Below are 19,373 nucleotides of genomic sequence, written 5' to 3' on the forward strand. Positions count from 1 at the left end.
CTTGCATGTCTTATGAAGAATATTTTAGTGCAAAAACGAAGTTGTATTCTATTTTACGGCCGAGAAAATAAAACAGAAGGTAAATTTTGAATGTACTCCATTTTAACGCTATAAAATCAAAATTTTGTAAACCAATTTCTTGGCACACGTTTGCACACGTTTACACACATATCCTTAATATTGTGTATCTCTAACGTTAATGGCCTCGGCTGTGCATTGATGAGTGAATGAATCGGTTGTTCAACCCTTTTCATCTCTTGTAGACTAAGTCGAATTTCATAAAGTGCAGAAATTATATTTGAGGTATTTATATAAATAATTTTTTTTTAGTGCAACTTCGAAGTTTTATTTTATTTCACGGCCGAGAAAATTGGAAAAAGAGTTAAATTTGGAACATACGTTCCTTAAAATAAGAATAATAGTTAACACTACCTTTTCAATACTTATCTTTCCTTATATTTAGGAAATAAACATTGCAACAGGCGTTGTAAGATGGGACACGTTTCGCTTAACTGTCGTAAGCATCATCAGCCGAAATAAATCTTAGCCTAAAGTTAGGTCAGGGCCCTAAACCTAGTGTCCTTAAAATATGTGGTACCGTAAGAATCAACATTTACATTTAGAAAATCAAATAGGCTTAAAACTAGTGTGAAAAAAACATAATGTTACAACATGGCTAAGAGAAAAACACACAATCGTGCTGAAACAGAGGATAAAAACAGAAAGTACAATACAGAGCTGGTAGTGAAATAATCAAAATCAATTAGGATATCATTGCTACCAGTCAGTCAATCAGAATGTTCAAACATAAAACAGGAGTGAAAATATATAAGTGTGTTCATCATGGCTAAGTGAAAAAAAACACGTAATCGTGTTGCCAGAGGTTATAAACGTAAGATACAACACAGAGCTGGCAGTGTAATAATCGAACTCATAGCTACCAGGCAGTTAATAATAATGCTCATACATAACAAAAAATGATGATTATATTCTTTTGAATGAAGAAATAATTAAATCTCACTCTTGTACAGATACGTGAGACGGGAAAGAGAAATCACATATTGTTGCAGACATGGAGTAGTAACACTTCAAACAGGATTGATCACGCCTGAATCGCTGTTCACACTTCATACTTGCAGAATAATGTTTTACGTTGATAGTCTGTCAATGTTCGGCGAACTTGATGAGTAATGGTCTTTGTATTGCAGGACAAAACGTCATTGACACCTTTCCCATGGAGGTGAAATTCATTACCTTTACGTATGATGAACCACTGATTCCTCCATTGCAGGCCTGGCTGTTGTGTCCAGGTTTCATCCGAGTAAACGATGTGACAAACATATTGCACTCTTCTTGATAACGCAGTACTTGTGTTAATTCATTAATTCTTTTTCAGATGTTTCTGACTAATCATGTGATCCGAGCTAAGCTAATGTTAACGTTTGAAGCTGCCTAATTAGTACTGCAGCGTCTCTTTTGTTGGATCAGTGCATCAACCTGCGCAATTTCCTCTGTTATAATAATAATAATAATAATAATAATAATAATAATAATAATAATAATAATAATAATGGACAACATTCCGGCACCTCGGCGTATCCGAAAAAGTAGTTAGTAGGACGTTAAACTAATAATATTTTACCAGATATCAGTTTTCTAGAGCCGAGGAGCATAAATTTTTGAAGTGAACAATTATGTAATAATGTATCCCATAATAATAATAATAATAATAATAATAATAATAATAATAATAATAATAATAATGATAATAATAATAATAATAATAATAATAATAATAATAATAATAAAAATTACAAACATTAACTAACACTACTTCCAAACTTAAGTTCTTAGGAGAAATATCTGAGCCTTTTGATGTCAATACAGGGGTTCGGCAAGGAGATGGACTGTTACCACTCTTCTCCAATCTTGTTCTAGAAAAAGTAATCAGAGCTGGGAAAAAGAAGTTAAAGGAATAACTCTTGGCAGACAACTGAAAAACAAATTCACTTGCGGTGTCTAGCATTTGCAGACGACCTGGCAAATTCTTTCAGGCCCGATGACCTTCGATGTTAGGCCCCTTAAAACAACAAGCATCAAGCAAGCAGCAACTTCTTTCTAATAATAGGCAAGAAGCAATCCACCTCCCTCGAAAACCTACATGAAATTGCAGCCAAAACAGGACTTCATATATCATATGAAGGAAAACAGTACATGGAAGGAGCCTCTTGGTTTCTAGATAAGCAAGCTATGATGCCTATATTTGGACAAATTTTCCAAGTCGAAGAACTTTACAGGAATTTTCTCAGAGGGAATTGTTTGGAACTAGTAAATAAGAGATTGACGGATTGAGATATTTAGAATACAGAATGTTTTATTAGTTTGTGAAAGAGGTGAGGACGACAGAGATTCTAACTTGTTTTTTAGATTAACCATTTAAGCTTGAGAGTTGAATATGATAATATTCTCAATGATCACTCTCAAATATTTGATTGATTCTCCCAGAGAGATACCCTTGACGTCTCCTCCGTAAGTTGAGATATCTTCACCAATGAGCTTACCTTCAACAATATTGATACATGCTGACTTGGGCAGATTAATATTTAAACCAATCTCATTGAATCTTTGAATCGCCATTCGTGCAAGTTCAAAGGCAGATTGTTTATATTTGCCTATGATGACGGTATCATCAGCGAAGCTTAAGACAGTTAATGGCTTAAGGTCAGGTGTTTCGGAAAATCCATATTCTATCACCACAGGTTCCTCGTTAAGTTCTTCCAAAATATGACGCGTTGCAAGATTGTGAAATGCTGAAGATAAAGAATATCCCTGCAAAATGCCTCTTCTAAGTGGTATTGGCTTAGTTCTGAAGTGGTTACATTCAATTTGTGTTTGATTTCTTTCTTGTAATGAGACAACCAGAGAAGAAAGCTTTGAGGGAGCAGCGGAATTTTCCAGTGTTCTTCTAAGATGTTCATATATTATGTTGTCGAAGGCTTCATGAATATGAAGAAAAATTATAGTAGCATTGCTGCTACTCTTCTTCGCACATTGTAATATCGAGTGCAATATGAATGTGTTCAGTATTGTGCCAGGTGAATTTTGTGAAACCTCTTTGGTGCTCATTAAACACTGATTCCCTTTAACCTCCGGTCGAGGACTCGTTCGATCACTCTTCTGAGGACTAGAACAATTGTGACTGGATGCCAGTTTTAGCTTGACAGCTCATCTCCATATTTAAATATCAGTACTGTTCTTGCTTTGCTGAAGCAAGGTGGTACATATGGTGTCTCTAACATACGGGTAGCTAGCTATAAGAGCAATTACATCAACAAACGTGACCTCTCTGACAACTCTCATTAACACGTGATCAGGTCTGGGTGACGTATCAAATGCTATTATCTGAATTGCTGATAGAATTTCCTATTTCAAAATGATGTGCTGGTATATATCATCTAGAATAATTCTCTCAGAATCAGGTAATTGCTTTGGATAGAAACTTCTAATACAGTCATTACTGAAGGAAGAAATATGGGAAAATTCTTTTCTATATTCTGAATAGGAATTTGGCATTGTGGTCCACTATTACCAAGAACAAGGTGAACAGCTTTTCTCCTCTTATTATAGCATTGATATTGCGTTAGCTGGTATTCGTATCATGCTTGTCTCTTTGTACTATCGCGTTTTGTTTGCCTTTCGGGGTTTGATTATTGTATATAATTCCTCTGAATATTTAGGTCCTTCCTGTTTTTCCTCAGATCATAATACCTGCGAGCAGGGTGCTTAGGTCCAAGAAGAATATTAATAATAGATTAAAATTTGAGTTTGTACAGGAAGGATTATCTTTAAACGTCTAGGAAGAGGGAGAGGACGTTGACGATTCAGAAGCGTTGGTAGAAATATTCGTCTGACGACATACAAGTCTCAGTCGTTGAACATCAGGATGGGATTTGCTTATGTGAATTCTAACGCCTTTTTTCCACAAACATTTCTTCCACAAAACTGACACTGAAGTGATCGGGACATTGCTAAATGTACTTATTATAAGAAAAACGGGATCAGATTCTAGGAAAAAAGCATAAGACTGAATGCATTTCGTTTATCAGCGCCTCAGACGGACTCTGTGCAGCTAATTACTAACGTAAAGGTCCACTGATGTATAACCTCTATGCTCTAACTGATCTGATAACTGTATTTACCGTGTCAGTGGAGAGCTTTGAATCTAGAAAGGGAAAATGGCATCCACCTAATGGAATGGTTCAGAGATGTATAATATTTATGCTAAACTGGTCTGGTGAGTATATTTACTGTGAAAGTTGAGTGCTTTGGATTTAGGAAAAGAAATTGGCTGCCTCCTAAATATCCTCTTCTCTAATATTGTAAGTAGATTTTTCCTTACATTTTGTAGTTGAATACTTTGGAAAACATCTCATCTTCTGTAGGTGATCTTGATAGCAGCTAATATCTGTGGGTTTTGTGTTTTTACTGGTGGAATCCTTGTCTTCGTACTTAAAAACACGCACCTAGCATTCAATCCATCTTGCTGCGATTACAATTGTCTACCGCATTTTCAACTTGTAAATTTATCAACAAAATGAAGAACTTCTTCCGTATTTTCCATCTAACTACAGATAAATTAACATAATGTAAATATTACTTAAACAGTATATAAAAATCATTGTACCGACGGTACCGTGAGTGTTACAGTAGGCTGATCAACATTTCATGTTACTTCTCGGCAAATTAATTCATATGCAATAGAACAGGATAAACCATCATGTGAAATAATTGCATGACTACTAATTCTGTCAACACTTGAAATGTTTAAGTTAAATGGAAAAAATATTGGAATTAATCCGAACTTTCAAGTCCTATTATAGTAACATGTTTTTCTTGAATTTGTTTCAGATTTTATCGGTAAAAACGATGGTGAACATATAAGAGGCTCAGAATGTGATCAGCAAATTCTGAGCAAAAAGAAGTCAAGTGGTTTTGTGTTCAGTCCTAACTATCCATTCCCTTACCTACCGAAAATTGTGTGCCGGTATTTTATTTATGGAATGCAAGACTCTCAGCATTTAGAAAGAGTTCGTCTAGAGTTCTTAAAATTCAAGATACCAAAACTGGGGGAGAAAGGAGAGTAAGTCATTTCTGAAATGTCATTTTTTTAGTGCATTACGTTTATTACCTGGTCGCTTGCTAATGTGTTTATTAGACATACTTTTTCTTGTATAAACCAATTATTTTTACTGAAAGGCTTTACAAACTACTTTTATACTTTCGCTCTGTATTTTAATCCAGTGCCATCCAATCCATTTGCATGTAAACATGCCTCTTACACTCCAGGTAGTTTGTCTAAATGTATTTTCCATTTCTGTACTCCTTATGTGTTAATTATTATTTAATAATTTTATTATAGTTCTGAGTGACTTACAATTAGATACAGAACTACGTAGTAATACGGAGTATTTGAGGAGTATTGTTGCAAACCGTATTAAGTCCACACATGGACAAAATATTGAGTTTGATTTGATTTCGAGTAGTTTCACGTGCGCTTTTTTCATGATGAGAAATCAAATTGTGCGAACCCGTGTGCTGTTCTTGTGTAAATGATGCTTGAAAAGTGTCTGCCGTAACAAATCGTATTTTGTCCACCTAAATGACCAGCGCAAGCTGTGTTATGTCCAAGGACATGTTACGTCTGATACAGTGGAAGTTCGTTGCAAGATCTCGTTCTTTTAAATAATGCAATGCAATATTGCAAAAATTAAATTACCATACATTGGGGAGCAAATGAATGTATGTCCGAAATGCTTTTCCTATTTTAGCAAAATGCAATTCCGAAAGAAAAAAAATTTCCGTGGTTGATGGGTGAATGAATAAATGAGAACAAGTACAATGTTACTACCTCGTGATTACGCCTGGTTTGACTATAATCAGTGTTTTGTTCTTTTTGTAAAATTTCGTTGAGTGGGCATAATACCTTTCGCAACCACACTCCTCATTTTGTACAGTATCTTACATTTAGTCCACTTGTGCAGTAGGGTTATGAGATCACTGAGATGTGCGTGTGTGTGCATTAACTTTCAAATTTACGATTATTCTGCCATGAAACATTCAACTTCTGCGCCTTTGTCCGTTCCTGTACTGTAAAAAGTAGACGCTCAAGCGTTTTCACTACCCTCTATATAATGATAAATGAGCAAATCTGATTTTTGTTTACTAATTATTGGTAGGCTATGCTCATGGATGGCCATTTTTGCAAGTTACATTTGTGTCATTGCTGAAATTGTGTAGACAGTGTACTATGTCTTTTGATGTGTGCTAGAACAAATTAGTTACTGTCATCAACTGGTCTCTTATCTTTTTCTTTGAAAGTGACTCAGGTATTTTAAGATCTCTGCTGACACATTCAGTGTTTACCCAGCCATACAAGATCCAGAGGTCCAGCAGAAATCTGATTTAGAGTACAACGAAACGATGAAATTGACACACAAGCAGACTAAACGGCGCCAAATTAAAATGTTTGCACACATGGTAGCTGAGAATATATTATTATTATTATTATTATTATTATTATTATTATTATTATTATTATTATTATTATTATTATTGCACCCGGAGCCAACAGTGCGTAGTGAGTGCTGTCTGTTTATTCCTCAGAAACTTCAATGTGACTAAGATACCGTCTAAATTCATATCTGAATTATGCCATCTAAGCCGGGACTTCGTATTATAGGTAGAGCCCTGTGCGGATATACAAAATAATATCCGCATTCATTTCGCATCCGCACTTCCTTCATCCGCATCCACGAATGGTTATCCGCATCCGCAAAATGGTTATCCGAGGATAATTTAAATATTTAAGTACAGTATATTAGACCCAAGGTATTGAAACGGATAGATCTGTTAAGATAATACAATAGGCCTGATACCCGCCACCAGAACCCTACAGTTGCAGGTTTGTGAGGGATTTTCTCTTGCGACAACTACTGACATATTGACCTTTGTTCCTTCATCCATTAATTACGGGTAGAAGCCAGGTAGGCTCAGGTCAGATTTACGGCTTTATGGTTTCAAGGCTCTTTATATATAACTCTTCTGCATGTAATTAATCTCATAATAGGACCGTATTGAGGATAATATATTAAAATTATAAAATCCTTTTATTAACAACCACCTACTCCTCCTCACATGACTCACTCCCCGCCTCTACGTATACATACATACAACACTAGAAGCAGCAATAAAGCTACTCGCCAGTTTGCTTCACGCAGCCAACGCTAGCGGACACCTCACACTATTCCAAAGGGTAAGCCTCCTCTTTCAATTTTTTCTTTTCTCCTTCTTCATTTTCCGTTATAACATAACTTAATTTTCCTCCTTTTTCTTTCATTCCAGATTTCAAACTCCAATTGTGCCATAATCTGCTTCATTCATCTACGGATTGCCAGAACTCTCCCTATATTCAAGATCGCAGTTACTCTTTAACAAGTCCATCATTGATGTTCTACGTTGTATACGATTTTAATTTTACTGCTAGCGCGTGAATATAGACTAGTTCAACTTGTATTTCCTTCCGGCATTGTGATTGTCTCTCCTACAGAATTCGCAACTACTGGAGATCATGTCATATCAACCTTAGTTACGTCGTCATGCGCCTTTTGATGGTTCAATTTGACTCGTACTATTCAATGAACTCTATTTCAACTTTTGTTTTTGCACAATTGAAAGAACTCCATCGTCAATCATATTAATCCACGCTTCACGCATTGACGTATATTTTAATATCCATAATATCTATTTTTTTACTTTAAGAACCCCATGATTGTTTTTAACTTCACAGACTGCCTTCGTTCAATGTATTTCACCACAAATTCTCGCTGTTGATCTGTACATATTGTTACAAATTAAGTCTAATGTTATCATATTACTTTGTATTACGACATGGTTATTCTTTTAACAATTTTGATCATTTAAACTCAGGGCCCTGACCTAGTCTTTGTACATTAACGGCTGATGATGTTCGCTATGCCGAACGAAACATGTTCCATTATTTAAGACACCTCATGATTATTTTATAATTCAATGAGTGTATTGTATTGTATTGTATTGTATTGAGTAGATGGTTGTTAATAAAAGGATTTTACAATTTTAATATATCACTCCTCGGCCGTAAAAATGTCAAGGGACGCCCAACCACAAGCAAAAACAAGAGTATACCTGAGTAAAAATCAATAAAGGTCATTATTTAGAAATTATCAGCATTATTATCCGCACTGCCATACAGTTTGTATCCGCCAAGACACTAATTTCGCGGATATCCACATCCGTGCAGGGCTCTATTTATAGGCCAAAGCCAGTTCTTTCTACCTCTTTAACCGATTGCATCCACCATAAGTCATTTCATCCTCCTTAGCTCCTCAACTGATATTAGCGTGAGGAAGGGCATCCGGCCGTGAAAACATACCATATAATTTCATATCACCTCACTCCTGACCTCGTATAAGCGATCTGGACTAAAGGGTAGACATTAGTTCGGAACTATGTAGTACTATGGAGTATTTGAGGTGTTGCAAGTTGTATTACATCCACCCATGTACAAACTATTGCGTTTGATGCAGTTTCCAGTAGTTTCTCATGTGCTCTTTTCATGCTGAGAAATCAAATTGTGTGAGACCATGCGTTGTACTTGAGTAAATTATGCTTGGGAAGTGACTGGCGTAACAAATCGTATTCTGTCCACCGAAATGACCAGCACAAACTCTATTACACACCGAATCAGTCTATATGAAGGTACAGTACGTTCAAAGCTTCCGAGCGCCCCTGCAGCGGGCTACCAGCGTTTCCAGTGTAATCAGCCTATCAGCGGAGTCCCTAGTATCGCTCACCCTTAAGGGTGCCATCTCAACTGAACTGAAAGTGCAGAAAGAAGAGGTCTCCCGATTGTAATACTGAATTGCTCGGCAAGACGATCTGCTTAATGAAGCCGAGCAATACAGCGCAAGAAATTGTCTTCTCTTTATGGGGTGAGCGACGATCGCAGAGATGTGTATTCTAAAGTGACAAATGTGTTTAAATATTGATTTTGCAATAGACAATATTGATCCCTGCCGTTGAATATTGGAAGTCTTCATCAGTCATCGGCTGATGTGGTTGCAAGTGGTAGATGGCCCATAATAGTGAAGTTAGTCCGCTGTGTTGAACGACATCGTGTGTAGAGAGTGAAGAAATTGTTCATGGGTGCCAAACTGTTGATAACAGAATCACTTACAAAATCTCGTTACCTCATAAGGGAAATTAAACGCAGCTAGGATAACTTTGGCATTACAAAAATCTGGACAGATGATGGTTGCATTGAGGTTCTTCTTCGAAGTGAGACTAAAGATGTTATTAGCACAATGGCCGAACTAATTAAATGATGAGTAATTGATGACGGATTTCAAGACTCATGTTTACCATGTGTTTGAAAATTCTTTTTTTGGGTTTTAATTGTTATGTTACGCGTGTATGTTGTGGTCTGGTAACAGTCAGTGGTCTTTTTCTCCGGAAAGTCGAGATGAGTGCTCACTGTTGCTGTAAATCTATTTGTAAGATAAGCTCACCACACAGTTCGAGAAATGCCCACTAATTGGCACTGAGCTTCGTGAGGGTCCAGTCATTCCTACCTTCGCCCTTCCATCACCGCAGAAAATGCGTACAATGTTGTCATAATTTTATTGTAAACACAGATACTCTCCACGAAATACGGGCAATTGATGATGACAACAACATACATGTTTTGTATTTAGCGAAAGTTGAGTCGTATCCAGGCACACTCGTGCTAGGCACCGAGGGGATCAAGCGTGCTCGACAGTGCAAGTACTTTCATTGTAATCTGAATGAACAATGGGAGCTCAGCCAAGAGATCAAACCAAGAACGTGAATGAAACACCTTAATAAAATGAAGAAGCTCCTCAGCAACCACAATTTCAATCTAGATCTGACGTTGCAAGTGGACATCGGTTATGTATTTCTAACACTATTGTATAGAATGGAAGGGTGTGCTAGAAACTGGAAGCGTCCGGTGGATGTTACGTATCTCGTGGACTGAAAGTGTAAGGAGTACTGAGCTGATGGAACGAATAAACAAAAAGAGTGAAGTGCTCCTTTCCAACAAGAAGCGGAAACATGAATATTTCGGGCACGTGATGCGGAATGCAAAGTACATGATCCTACCTCAGGTCCGGCCCCGTGGTGTAGGGGGCAACGCGTCCGCCTGTCACCCGTCGGCCCCGGGTTCGATTCCCGGCTGGGTCAGGGGTTTTTAATTGTAAATGATTAATATCCCTGAGCTGGGGACTGGGTGTTTGTGTCGTCCTTAAGGCCTTAACGTTCCTTTCCTCACATTCAACACTCTCCACTTCCTCCACTCCAATTACACGCAGGTTCATATCACATGGTGCAAGTAGGGGCAAAAGAATTCTATAGGTCGACGCCCTGAAAAATAGCATTTAAAGAACATGATCCTACAGTTGGCGATCCAGGGAAGGATCTCAGGACTACGGGCTGGGCTGAGTGGCTCAGACGGTTGAGGTACTGCCTCCTAACCCCAGCTTGGCAGGTTCGATCCAGGTGGTCAGTCCGGTGGTATTTGAAAGTGCTAAAATACGTCAGCCTAGAGTGGAAGATTTACTGGCACGTAAAATAACTCCTGCGGGACTACATTGCGGCACCTTGGCGTCTTCGGAAACCGTAAAAGTAGTTAGTGGGACATAAATCAAATAACATTATTTTCAGGACAACGGAGACCTGGTCGAAGAAGAAGCTCCTGGCTGCAGGACGTGAGGGACTGGTTCGAGGCGAACACGATATCGTTATTCCGTGTGGCAGACTCAAAGACTAGAATAGTCAAAATAATTGCCAAACTTCGATATAAGACTGCACGGCAAGAAGAAGAAGAAGACTTATGTCAACTATCCCCGTCCCATTTAATCGCTACAAACTAGTCCTCTAGGATAGATATGTTGATAGAAAAGGGGTGGGGTAACCCTTCATTATAGAAATTAATTGAAAGGTACAGTAATATGCACATCATTGCAAGGCGTTCGGACGGGACCATATTTAATATTCGATGAAACAATAGTTAGTGCGTCGGAATTCATCTTTCCAGCTGTCTAGAAACGGCCTGACACAATAAACTTAGTTGATTTCGAAGCTAGTTTCTTCAACCTGGTGCTTAGCTATGAACAAGCCGTAGTAACAGGTAACTTTAATATCAGCCAAGACTGAAAAATCTGGAGATGGTACCTTCCTGTAACTTGGTTATTCTTCCTTTAAAACCTGCTAATTGAATATATTCAGATAGTCACATCACACACACACACACACACACACACACACACACACACACACACACTAGCAATCCACAGCAAGTTCCTACAATCCTGTAACTTGTTTATTACTCTACTAGCAAGATACCCGTGCTTCGCTACGGTATTATACTGAAATTTATAATTGAATGCTTATTGTTTTAGATATATAATCCGCCGAAATTCGCGGTCTGACTCGTTTTCTGCGAGAACCCTCCAAAATTCCCGATCTGACTCGTTTTCTATTAGATTACGGCATGTTTCCTCCCATTTTTCAATCTTATTTTCCAGCAATCGATTTCGTACTTCCCGGGCTAGGCTCAGGTATTCCTCCCGGTCAGTTGGGTCCGTAAATCTTTACCATCTTTTCCTATTATCATTTTTAATATGGATAAAATCCTTCAGGAGATCCGGCGTGGTGTCATATTGGGTGCCTAGAAGGCACTGAACCCGCGGCCGGACTGCATTCTTAGTCATTACCCGTCCAGGAGCCGTTTCCAGCGCGGTCCGCACATTTACGACGGTCCGGAAAATTATTATTATTATTATTATTATTATTATTATTATTATTATTATTATTATTATTATTATTATTATTATTATTATTATTATTATGTGTTGCTGGAATGGATGATGACAGGAAAACCGGAGTATCCGGAGAAAAACCTGTCCCGCCTCCGTTTTGTCCAGCACGAATGTCACATGGAGTGAACGGGATTTGAACCACGGAACCCAGCTGTGAGAGGCCGGCGCGCTGCCGAAGATCCTTATAAGTACATTAAGAACAGTAAAATCAATTGGTCTCACCTCCTTCTACACCCCACCGCCGTTAAGTTTATTTACCGGCACCCCCCCCCCCCCACAAAAAAAATTAAAAGAAGGCTTGTTTCTTATGTTTAAAGAAGATTTCAAACACCAATGTTCACGTCTATTACCTTCAGTTTTGAGATATAAGTATCCCCATAAAAATAATTTACTTTTTTCACTTCATTTCACACTACTCCCCCCCCCCCCCCCCTAAGTGAATTTTCCCGCAAAAAATACTTGTTTCTTTAATAGTAAAGGATCTTCTAAATACCAATTATCACGACTCTAAATTCTTCAGTTTTGGATTTATGTGTCCTCATGAAAGGAATTCAACTCCTTTACACTCCCGCCCTCCAAGATGGTTTCCCCCCAAAACGCGTTTTTCTTTGTTTTTAAAGGAGATCCAAATACGAATTTTCACGTCTGTAACAACTTTAGTTTTTATTAGATGTATGTATTCTCATTCAATTAATTCAATTAATTTTTCAATTCTTTCACCCCCCCCCCCCCTTCATTGGATTTTCCGAGAATACGTGTTTCTTTATTTTTAAAGCAGATTGCAAATATCAAATTTCACGTCTGTAACATCTTCATTTTTGAGATATCAGTAGCCTAATTAAAAGAATTCAACACCATTTTCAGTCACTTTTACCCCCCCCCCTCCACCCAAGTGGTATTTCCGAAAGCTAAAAATACACGTTTCTTTATGTTTAATAGAGATAAAAAACCATTTTTCACTTCTGTAACATGTTACGTTTTTTGAGATAAACTGTAAAAATTCTCATTTTAAAATTTCACCCCTTTTGAGTTCCCCTTAAGTGGAGTTTCCAAACACAAATCACCTATGTTTCTTTAGATTTACAGGAGATTACAAACACTCACTTTTTACGTCTGTAACATTTTACGTTTCCAAGATATTCTGTAGATATAATCTTTCAAAAATTTCACCCAATTTGTCACTCCTGTTTAACCGCCATTAATTGGATTTTCCAAAACTAAAAAATATGTGTTTCTTTATTTTTAAAGGAGATCCCATATACAAATTTTCAGTTCTGTAATATCTTTCGTTTCTGAGATATATGTATCCTCATTAAAGGCATTCAACCCATTTTTCACCCTTTTTCACCCCTCCTATTGGGATTTACAGGAAACAAAAAATACGTTTTCCTTTATTTTTAGAGGACATTCTAACTACCAATTTTTACATCTGTAAATTTTAAAGTTTTAAGATGTATACACACTCATTTTAAAAAATTTACCCTCCCCCCTTTCTACCCCCCAATATTTGGATTTTCCAAAAACGAAAAAAATACGTGTGTTTATTTATTTTTAAAGGAGATTCTAAATACCAATTTTCACATATATAACCTTTAAACATTTTGAGATAGATACACTCATTTTAAAATATTACTCCCTTTTCACCCCCCCCCCCCCTAAATTGGATTTTCCAGAAACAAAAAATACGTGTTTCTTTATTTTTAACGGAGATCCCAAACACCAATTTTCAGGTCTGTAATATCTTCAGTTTCTGATATATAAGTAGCCTCATTAAAGGCATTCAACCACTTTTTATCCCCTTTTCACTCCTCCTATTGCGATTTTCCGAAAACAAAAAAATACGTGTTCCTTTATTTTTAATGAAGGTTCTAAATACCAATTTTTACATCTGCAAACTTTAAAGGTTTGGAGATATAGATTCACTCATTTTAAAAATTCACCCCCTTTTCACCCTCCCATTAATTGGATTTTCCAAAAACAAAAAAATACGTGTTTCTTTATTTTTAAATGAGGTCAAAAGTACCAATTTTCAGGTCTGTAATATCTTCAGTTTCTGAGATATAGGTACCGGTATCCTGATTAAAGGCATTCAACCCATTTTTCCCTATTTTCACCCCTCCTATTGGGATTTTCTGAAAACAAAAAAAATACGTGTTTCCTTATTTTTAAAGAAGATTCTAAATACCAATTTTTACATCTGTAAACTTTTAAAGTTTTGAGATATAGAGCAACTCATTTTAAAATTTCACCCCCGTTTTCACCGCCTTAGCGAAGGAATATCCAAAAATCCTCTCTTAGCGAGCACCTACGTCTTAATATGAATATATCCCCAAAATTTCATCTCTTTATGTCCAGTAGTTTTAGCTCGGCGATGATGAATCAGTCAGTCAGTCAGGACAAGCTACTTTATATATATATAGATAAAGAGAGATTGGGAGTTTGGTTGTCTGTAAGGGATAATCTCAGAAATTACTGAACGGATTTTGAAATTTCTTTCGCGATTTGAAAGCAAACATAAATCCGATGACCACAGGCTACGTATCATCAATATCAAGTGTTCCCACGAGAACCGTGATTGAAGAAAAACTGGTAGCGATAATGAATGTCAGTATGTTTTCCTGTCTACGTCTACTTGATTGATGGAGTTCAAAGTTGGTAAGCTTATAACTGATACTTTCAATTAACACATAGAATAAGTATCACATTATCCTTTAAGCGGACCACGTAGCGAGAGAAAATGTACAGCATGTTAGGAAAAAATGTACACCTGGGACCCTTAAAATTGAGTAGGCTGCATAAGCAGTTAGTCCTATTGTAAAATACACATTGCCAAGTGTACTTAAATTTCGATTTAGCAGAAAAGAGGTTTTTATGAATTGGCTTCGTATCTCGTATAGTTTTCGAGGAAAGGAGGTTCTGGTTTGGTCTCCTTGTCTTACAGTAGTTGGATAGACTGTGTTCAAATTTGGCAAGTACTTTTTCTTTGAATATGCTTCTATGTACCTTTTTTGTAAAACTTGTGTGGTAATTAGTTTTAAAACCTTACTGTGTAATAAAATATGTTTTCTTCTTTTCTCTGATTTTACATTCTGGCACTTAGACGCGTTTTAAATTACAATATGCAATTGATCAGGAGATAAATGTGATGACGATGATAGTGGAGAAGGAATTTTAACATTCGATCTGCTGTTACACACGATTCATATTATTTTGTTGCAATATTTAACGTCATACAAATTTTCAAACTAGAAATCATGGAAAACATCAAATAATTCAATATCATAATTAGGTTCTCTATCAACAAAGTCTTCCCTCAATCATGTTTGGTTTTGAACTTTATCAAAGTCTATCTTTTACTTAGTTAAATTTACTTTCTTGATATAAACATATTTGAATGTTACAGCTGTACGGACGGTTACCTAAAACTATACCTCAAAGGTCAGGAAACAACAGATTCTTACGATAAATTCGATTACGAGATGTGTGGAGAGGAAAGCAAGCCTGGTGTGTTAGTGTCAGATGGTCCCCGCCTCGCCATGATCTTCAGTAGTGGTGAACTTCAGGGACAGGGTTTCAAAGCAAAATACACCTTTGAAACAGGTAAACAAAATGATTTTAAATAATTTTTGTCCATAATTATTCTCTTGAATAAATAGTGCTAACATTTAACGTTGTATATATTTGAACAGAAATGAAGGAATATAGCGAACAGAATTGTTTTTTATTGACATCACAAACGTAATGCGTAACTCAACGACTACATTGCATAACGTTTTCGGGGAACGAATAAGTAGCGCACGTTTATGGCCAGCCCCCAATCCCGATGGTGATGATGATGGTGATATTCAACATCAATTATTTATAATTCCCTTGAGGAATACCTGTTGGTGTACTTACCCCACATCTGCCACTCGTCGTGGAATTCGTGATTGTCCACTGCTCTTCTTATCTATACGTTTCCTGTTTGGAGGCTGTCTACTGCTGAATATAACAAGCCGCTGAGTTGCGAGTAACCTCTTATGTTGAAATGCAAGCCATCTCTTCAAATATTCCCAACTGCTAACCATGAATTTACATCGATGTTTAACAAGTCCATTCCGTTACAAACCCAATCAAGACTCGAATTAATTTCATTGAGGAATCTGTAGTCTATATCATGTCTATACAGGGCGTATAAGAACTATGCTGCCAAAAAAAGAGAATCAGGGATACCACACATTTATCTGAGAAGGTTGCAGATAGCATTGTGCAAGTACAAACCTTAATTTCACAAACAACTTGCTTTACGTCGCAGCCAACAGATAGGTCTTATGGCGATGGTGGGACAGGAAAGGGCTAGGAGTGGGAAGGTAGCACCCATGGCCTTAATAATTGTGGTACAGCCCCAGCATTTGCCTGGTATGAAAATGGGTAACCTCGGAAAACCATCTTCAGGGCTGCCGGCAGTAGGGTTCGAACCGACTATTTCCGAATGGAAGTCCATAGCTGTACGACCCTAATCGCACAGCCACTTACCCGATACCTTCATTTCTTTGCAGTATACAGCCTAAATTGACCAAGTTTGTGATTTCGTTAAACCACTAGCAATTACAAAAAGGCAAAGAAGAAAAGTGATTCTGTTTGCTTAAAGTAGGAAGTATTCACTTGTGTAAACTAGAAGAATGATAAATTGTTTGTTCTATAAATATTTACGTTACATCATCTTCCTACTTTTAATCATCATATTATAATACTTACTGTTTCAGAGTATCGGATACCAGGTACAGCAGCTCCTGATGGTAGCTGTACATTCACGTATCGAAGTTCGAGTAGAAAGAAAGGAGAATTCAACTCTCCGCGTTATCCCTCCAACTACCCTAGCGAAACAAATTGCACGTACCTGTTTTTAGCAACACCCAACGAGCAAGTAACGTTAGTATTTGATAATTTCAAAGTTCGAGCAGATTCAGCAAATGCAACATTTGGCTCGTATGGGTGAGTGGAACGGCAAATTTTATACTAATGATTGATTAACTGTCTATTCAATAAAATCTTGAAAGCGGAAGTTATTTTTTCACATTGCCATTTTGAAACCAATTTGATTTGTTTAAATTTACTGATATTATTAATATTACTCTTGATTTTTTTCAAGGGCTACATGTCAAGAAGACTGGCTAGAGATGTACATAATGTTCCGTGATGGTACAGAAAAGCTCATAGGGCGCTATTGTGGTATGACAGCACCTGGGCCAATTGAATCTAATCGTGGTGCTGTAGGTGTAAAAATTATTCTTCATTCGGATCAAGAAGGTGTCTTCAGTGGCTTCAAAGCTAGGTACACCTTTGATGGTGCCAAATCAATATTTGGAGGTAAGATGCTGAGGAGTACTCCTTTCTCCTTCCCCCAATTTTTTTATTTTTATTCAGCATTTCAGTACTGATATTTTCCAATGGTAGTTATTAGATTGATTTACGATCAACTGAACTATTTCCTTATCATATAACGGTAAGCAGATATTTAGACTTATTGACGTAAGTATAGCTTACTCTGAAAAAGAGCATTCGGTAACACAATAGCTACGTCGATGAAAGGTTTTTCAAGGATTTAACTTTAGAAAATGGTAAATGAACAGACGTCGTACGAGGATGCTTCTGTCGCTCTTCGTGTAGGTCATATGAACAGTCCTCAGAAAAGTACATGTGATATGATGTCTTTGCAGACGTGATTTGTAAGCGACAAGTATGTCTAAAAGACGTATGAATAATTAAGTTAACGGAAACGGACGGCGACAGAATAATCCATCATTTCTGAACAGGGAACATTTTATATGTTCTGTGGACTACCAGCATTAATGTTAGATAGACACTTTTTATGATGTGGTTGAATAGTGGTCTGCAACGTACTAAGAGGCCCCGGGTTCGATTCCAGGCCAGGTCAGGGATTTTTACCTGGATGTAAGAGCTGGCTTGATGTCTCCTCAGCATATGTGATTACAGTTGAGGAGCTATCTGACTTTAAGATGGCGGTCTCGTTCTAGATGCCAAGAATAACGGCTGGGATGATTCGTCGTGCTGACTACACGACACTTCATAATCTGCAGGCCTTTGGGCCAAGTAGCGGTCACTTGGTACCCCATGGCCCTCCGGGGCTTCTGCGCCATGGGAGTTGGTTTGGTTTGATTGCATAGTATACAGGGTGGGTGGAGTATAACTAGGCAGCCGTGAACACACGATGCCCCAGTTCAATAAGAGTTGAAATACGGGCATATCTTCTTGTAATATATACAAATGAATATTTTTGTTTGTTCGTCTCGACGGGACTCAAAAACTACTGACCTGATTTCGCTGAAAATTTCACAATTTGCTCTTATTACTCCTGAGACGGTTTAGGAAGTGGTTTGAACGAAATCCGATGGCTAGTTTTTTAATGATGAGTAATTATAATTAATTAATTTTAATTGTAAATCCGCACTAAGAGTGGATCGACTTGGTGGACACACTGTCACTAGGCGACAGCGAGTTACGCTGTATGATTGTCCGGTAAGAAATACAGTATATACAGTAGAAGGATGGGAACATGCCGCCGTGTTTGATAAAGTAGTTTTCTTGGTAGGAGGTTCATGACCGTGAAAATAAAGATGGCTGACTGTATGGACAGGCTCTGTGACCTAGGCAATGTAGTGAATAGAAAGTAGAGTGCACATCTTCTTCATGATTTCCATGTAGTGAAGGCAAAAGAAACAAAATGTGTGTAATTGGTAGATCTAACAGCACTAATTAGAAACTGTTAAAATGGTGCGTAATTTCTTTGTACGTAAATTGTAAACTGTGCTATACTACATTTAAAAATATATAATTAACAATATTGTTGCTTTGCTTAAAGCTGTTGTTGTTTCCTCCGTCAAAATAACCATGTCTCCTAAACGCGCAACAATTGGTAGATATAAGAGTGGAGCACTGCAGAAAAAAACAATTAGGCGTCACATGTTCCCATCTTTCCCACAGACATGATATTTCATTTAAAAAGACTGCAGTTATCCGTTCGCATTTCACAAGGTCAATCGTTTCAAGTGTGTGGATTAAATCTGGAAAATCCATGTTTTTCACATACCCAGTTATATGTTGCATACTCATGAGTGTGACAGCCGAAAAATGTGTTTCTTTTTTTTTTCAGAAGACGGAAATACCAAAAATATTATATGTCCTAAAACACTTGTATGAACTTTTTCAAATTTAATGCACAAAATATCATAGTCCTTCATTTATGTTTTATAACATATGTTGTATAACATGTGTCTGCTGTCTGTATGTGTCCATATTGAGAAGGGGAAAAGGGCATTGTAAAAGCAAGCAAAATAATGGAAAATAACCTATATTAATGTCGAATCCATTGTTTTTATGTCACTGAGATGAATTGTGACACTCCGGACACCGTTTAAATCCACATTCCGTCTTTCA

At 37.2% G+C, this 19,373-nt stretch overlaps 1 protein-coding gene across 1 annotated transcript in view; it reads left to right on the forward strand.

Annotated features, from left to right (window-relative positions):
- Nucleotides 1–19,373, forward strand: part of LOC136878592 (bone morphogenetic protein 1) — a 148,284-nt gene that overhangs the window by 35,537 nt on the left and 93,374 nt on the right. Inside the window, exons 4-7 of the mRNA XM_067152094.2 lie at nucleotides 4,909–5,140; nucleotides 15,340–15,536; nucleotides 16,682–16,910; nucleotides 17,068–17,285. Of these exons, the coding sequence (XP_067008195.1) occupies nucleotides 4,909–5,140; nucleotides 15,340–15,536; nucleotides 16,682–16,910; nucleotides 17,068–17,285 (876 nt within the window). The remainder of the gene's footprint in view (nucleotides 1–4,908; nucleotides 5,141–15,339; nucleotides 15,537–16,681; nucleotides 16,911–17,067; nucleotides 17,286–19,373) is intronic.

The sequence above is a fragment of the Anabrus simplex genome, chromosome 1 (genome assembly GCF_040414725.1).
Source record: "Anabrus simplex isolate iqAnaSimp1 chromosome 1, ASM4041472v1, whole genome shotgun sequence".
NCBI classification, from domain to species: domain Eukaryota; kingdom Metazoa; phylum Arthropoda; class Insecta; order Orthoptera; family Tettigoniidae; genus Anabrus; species Anabrus simplex.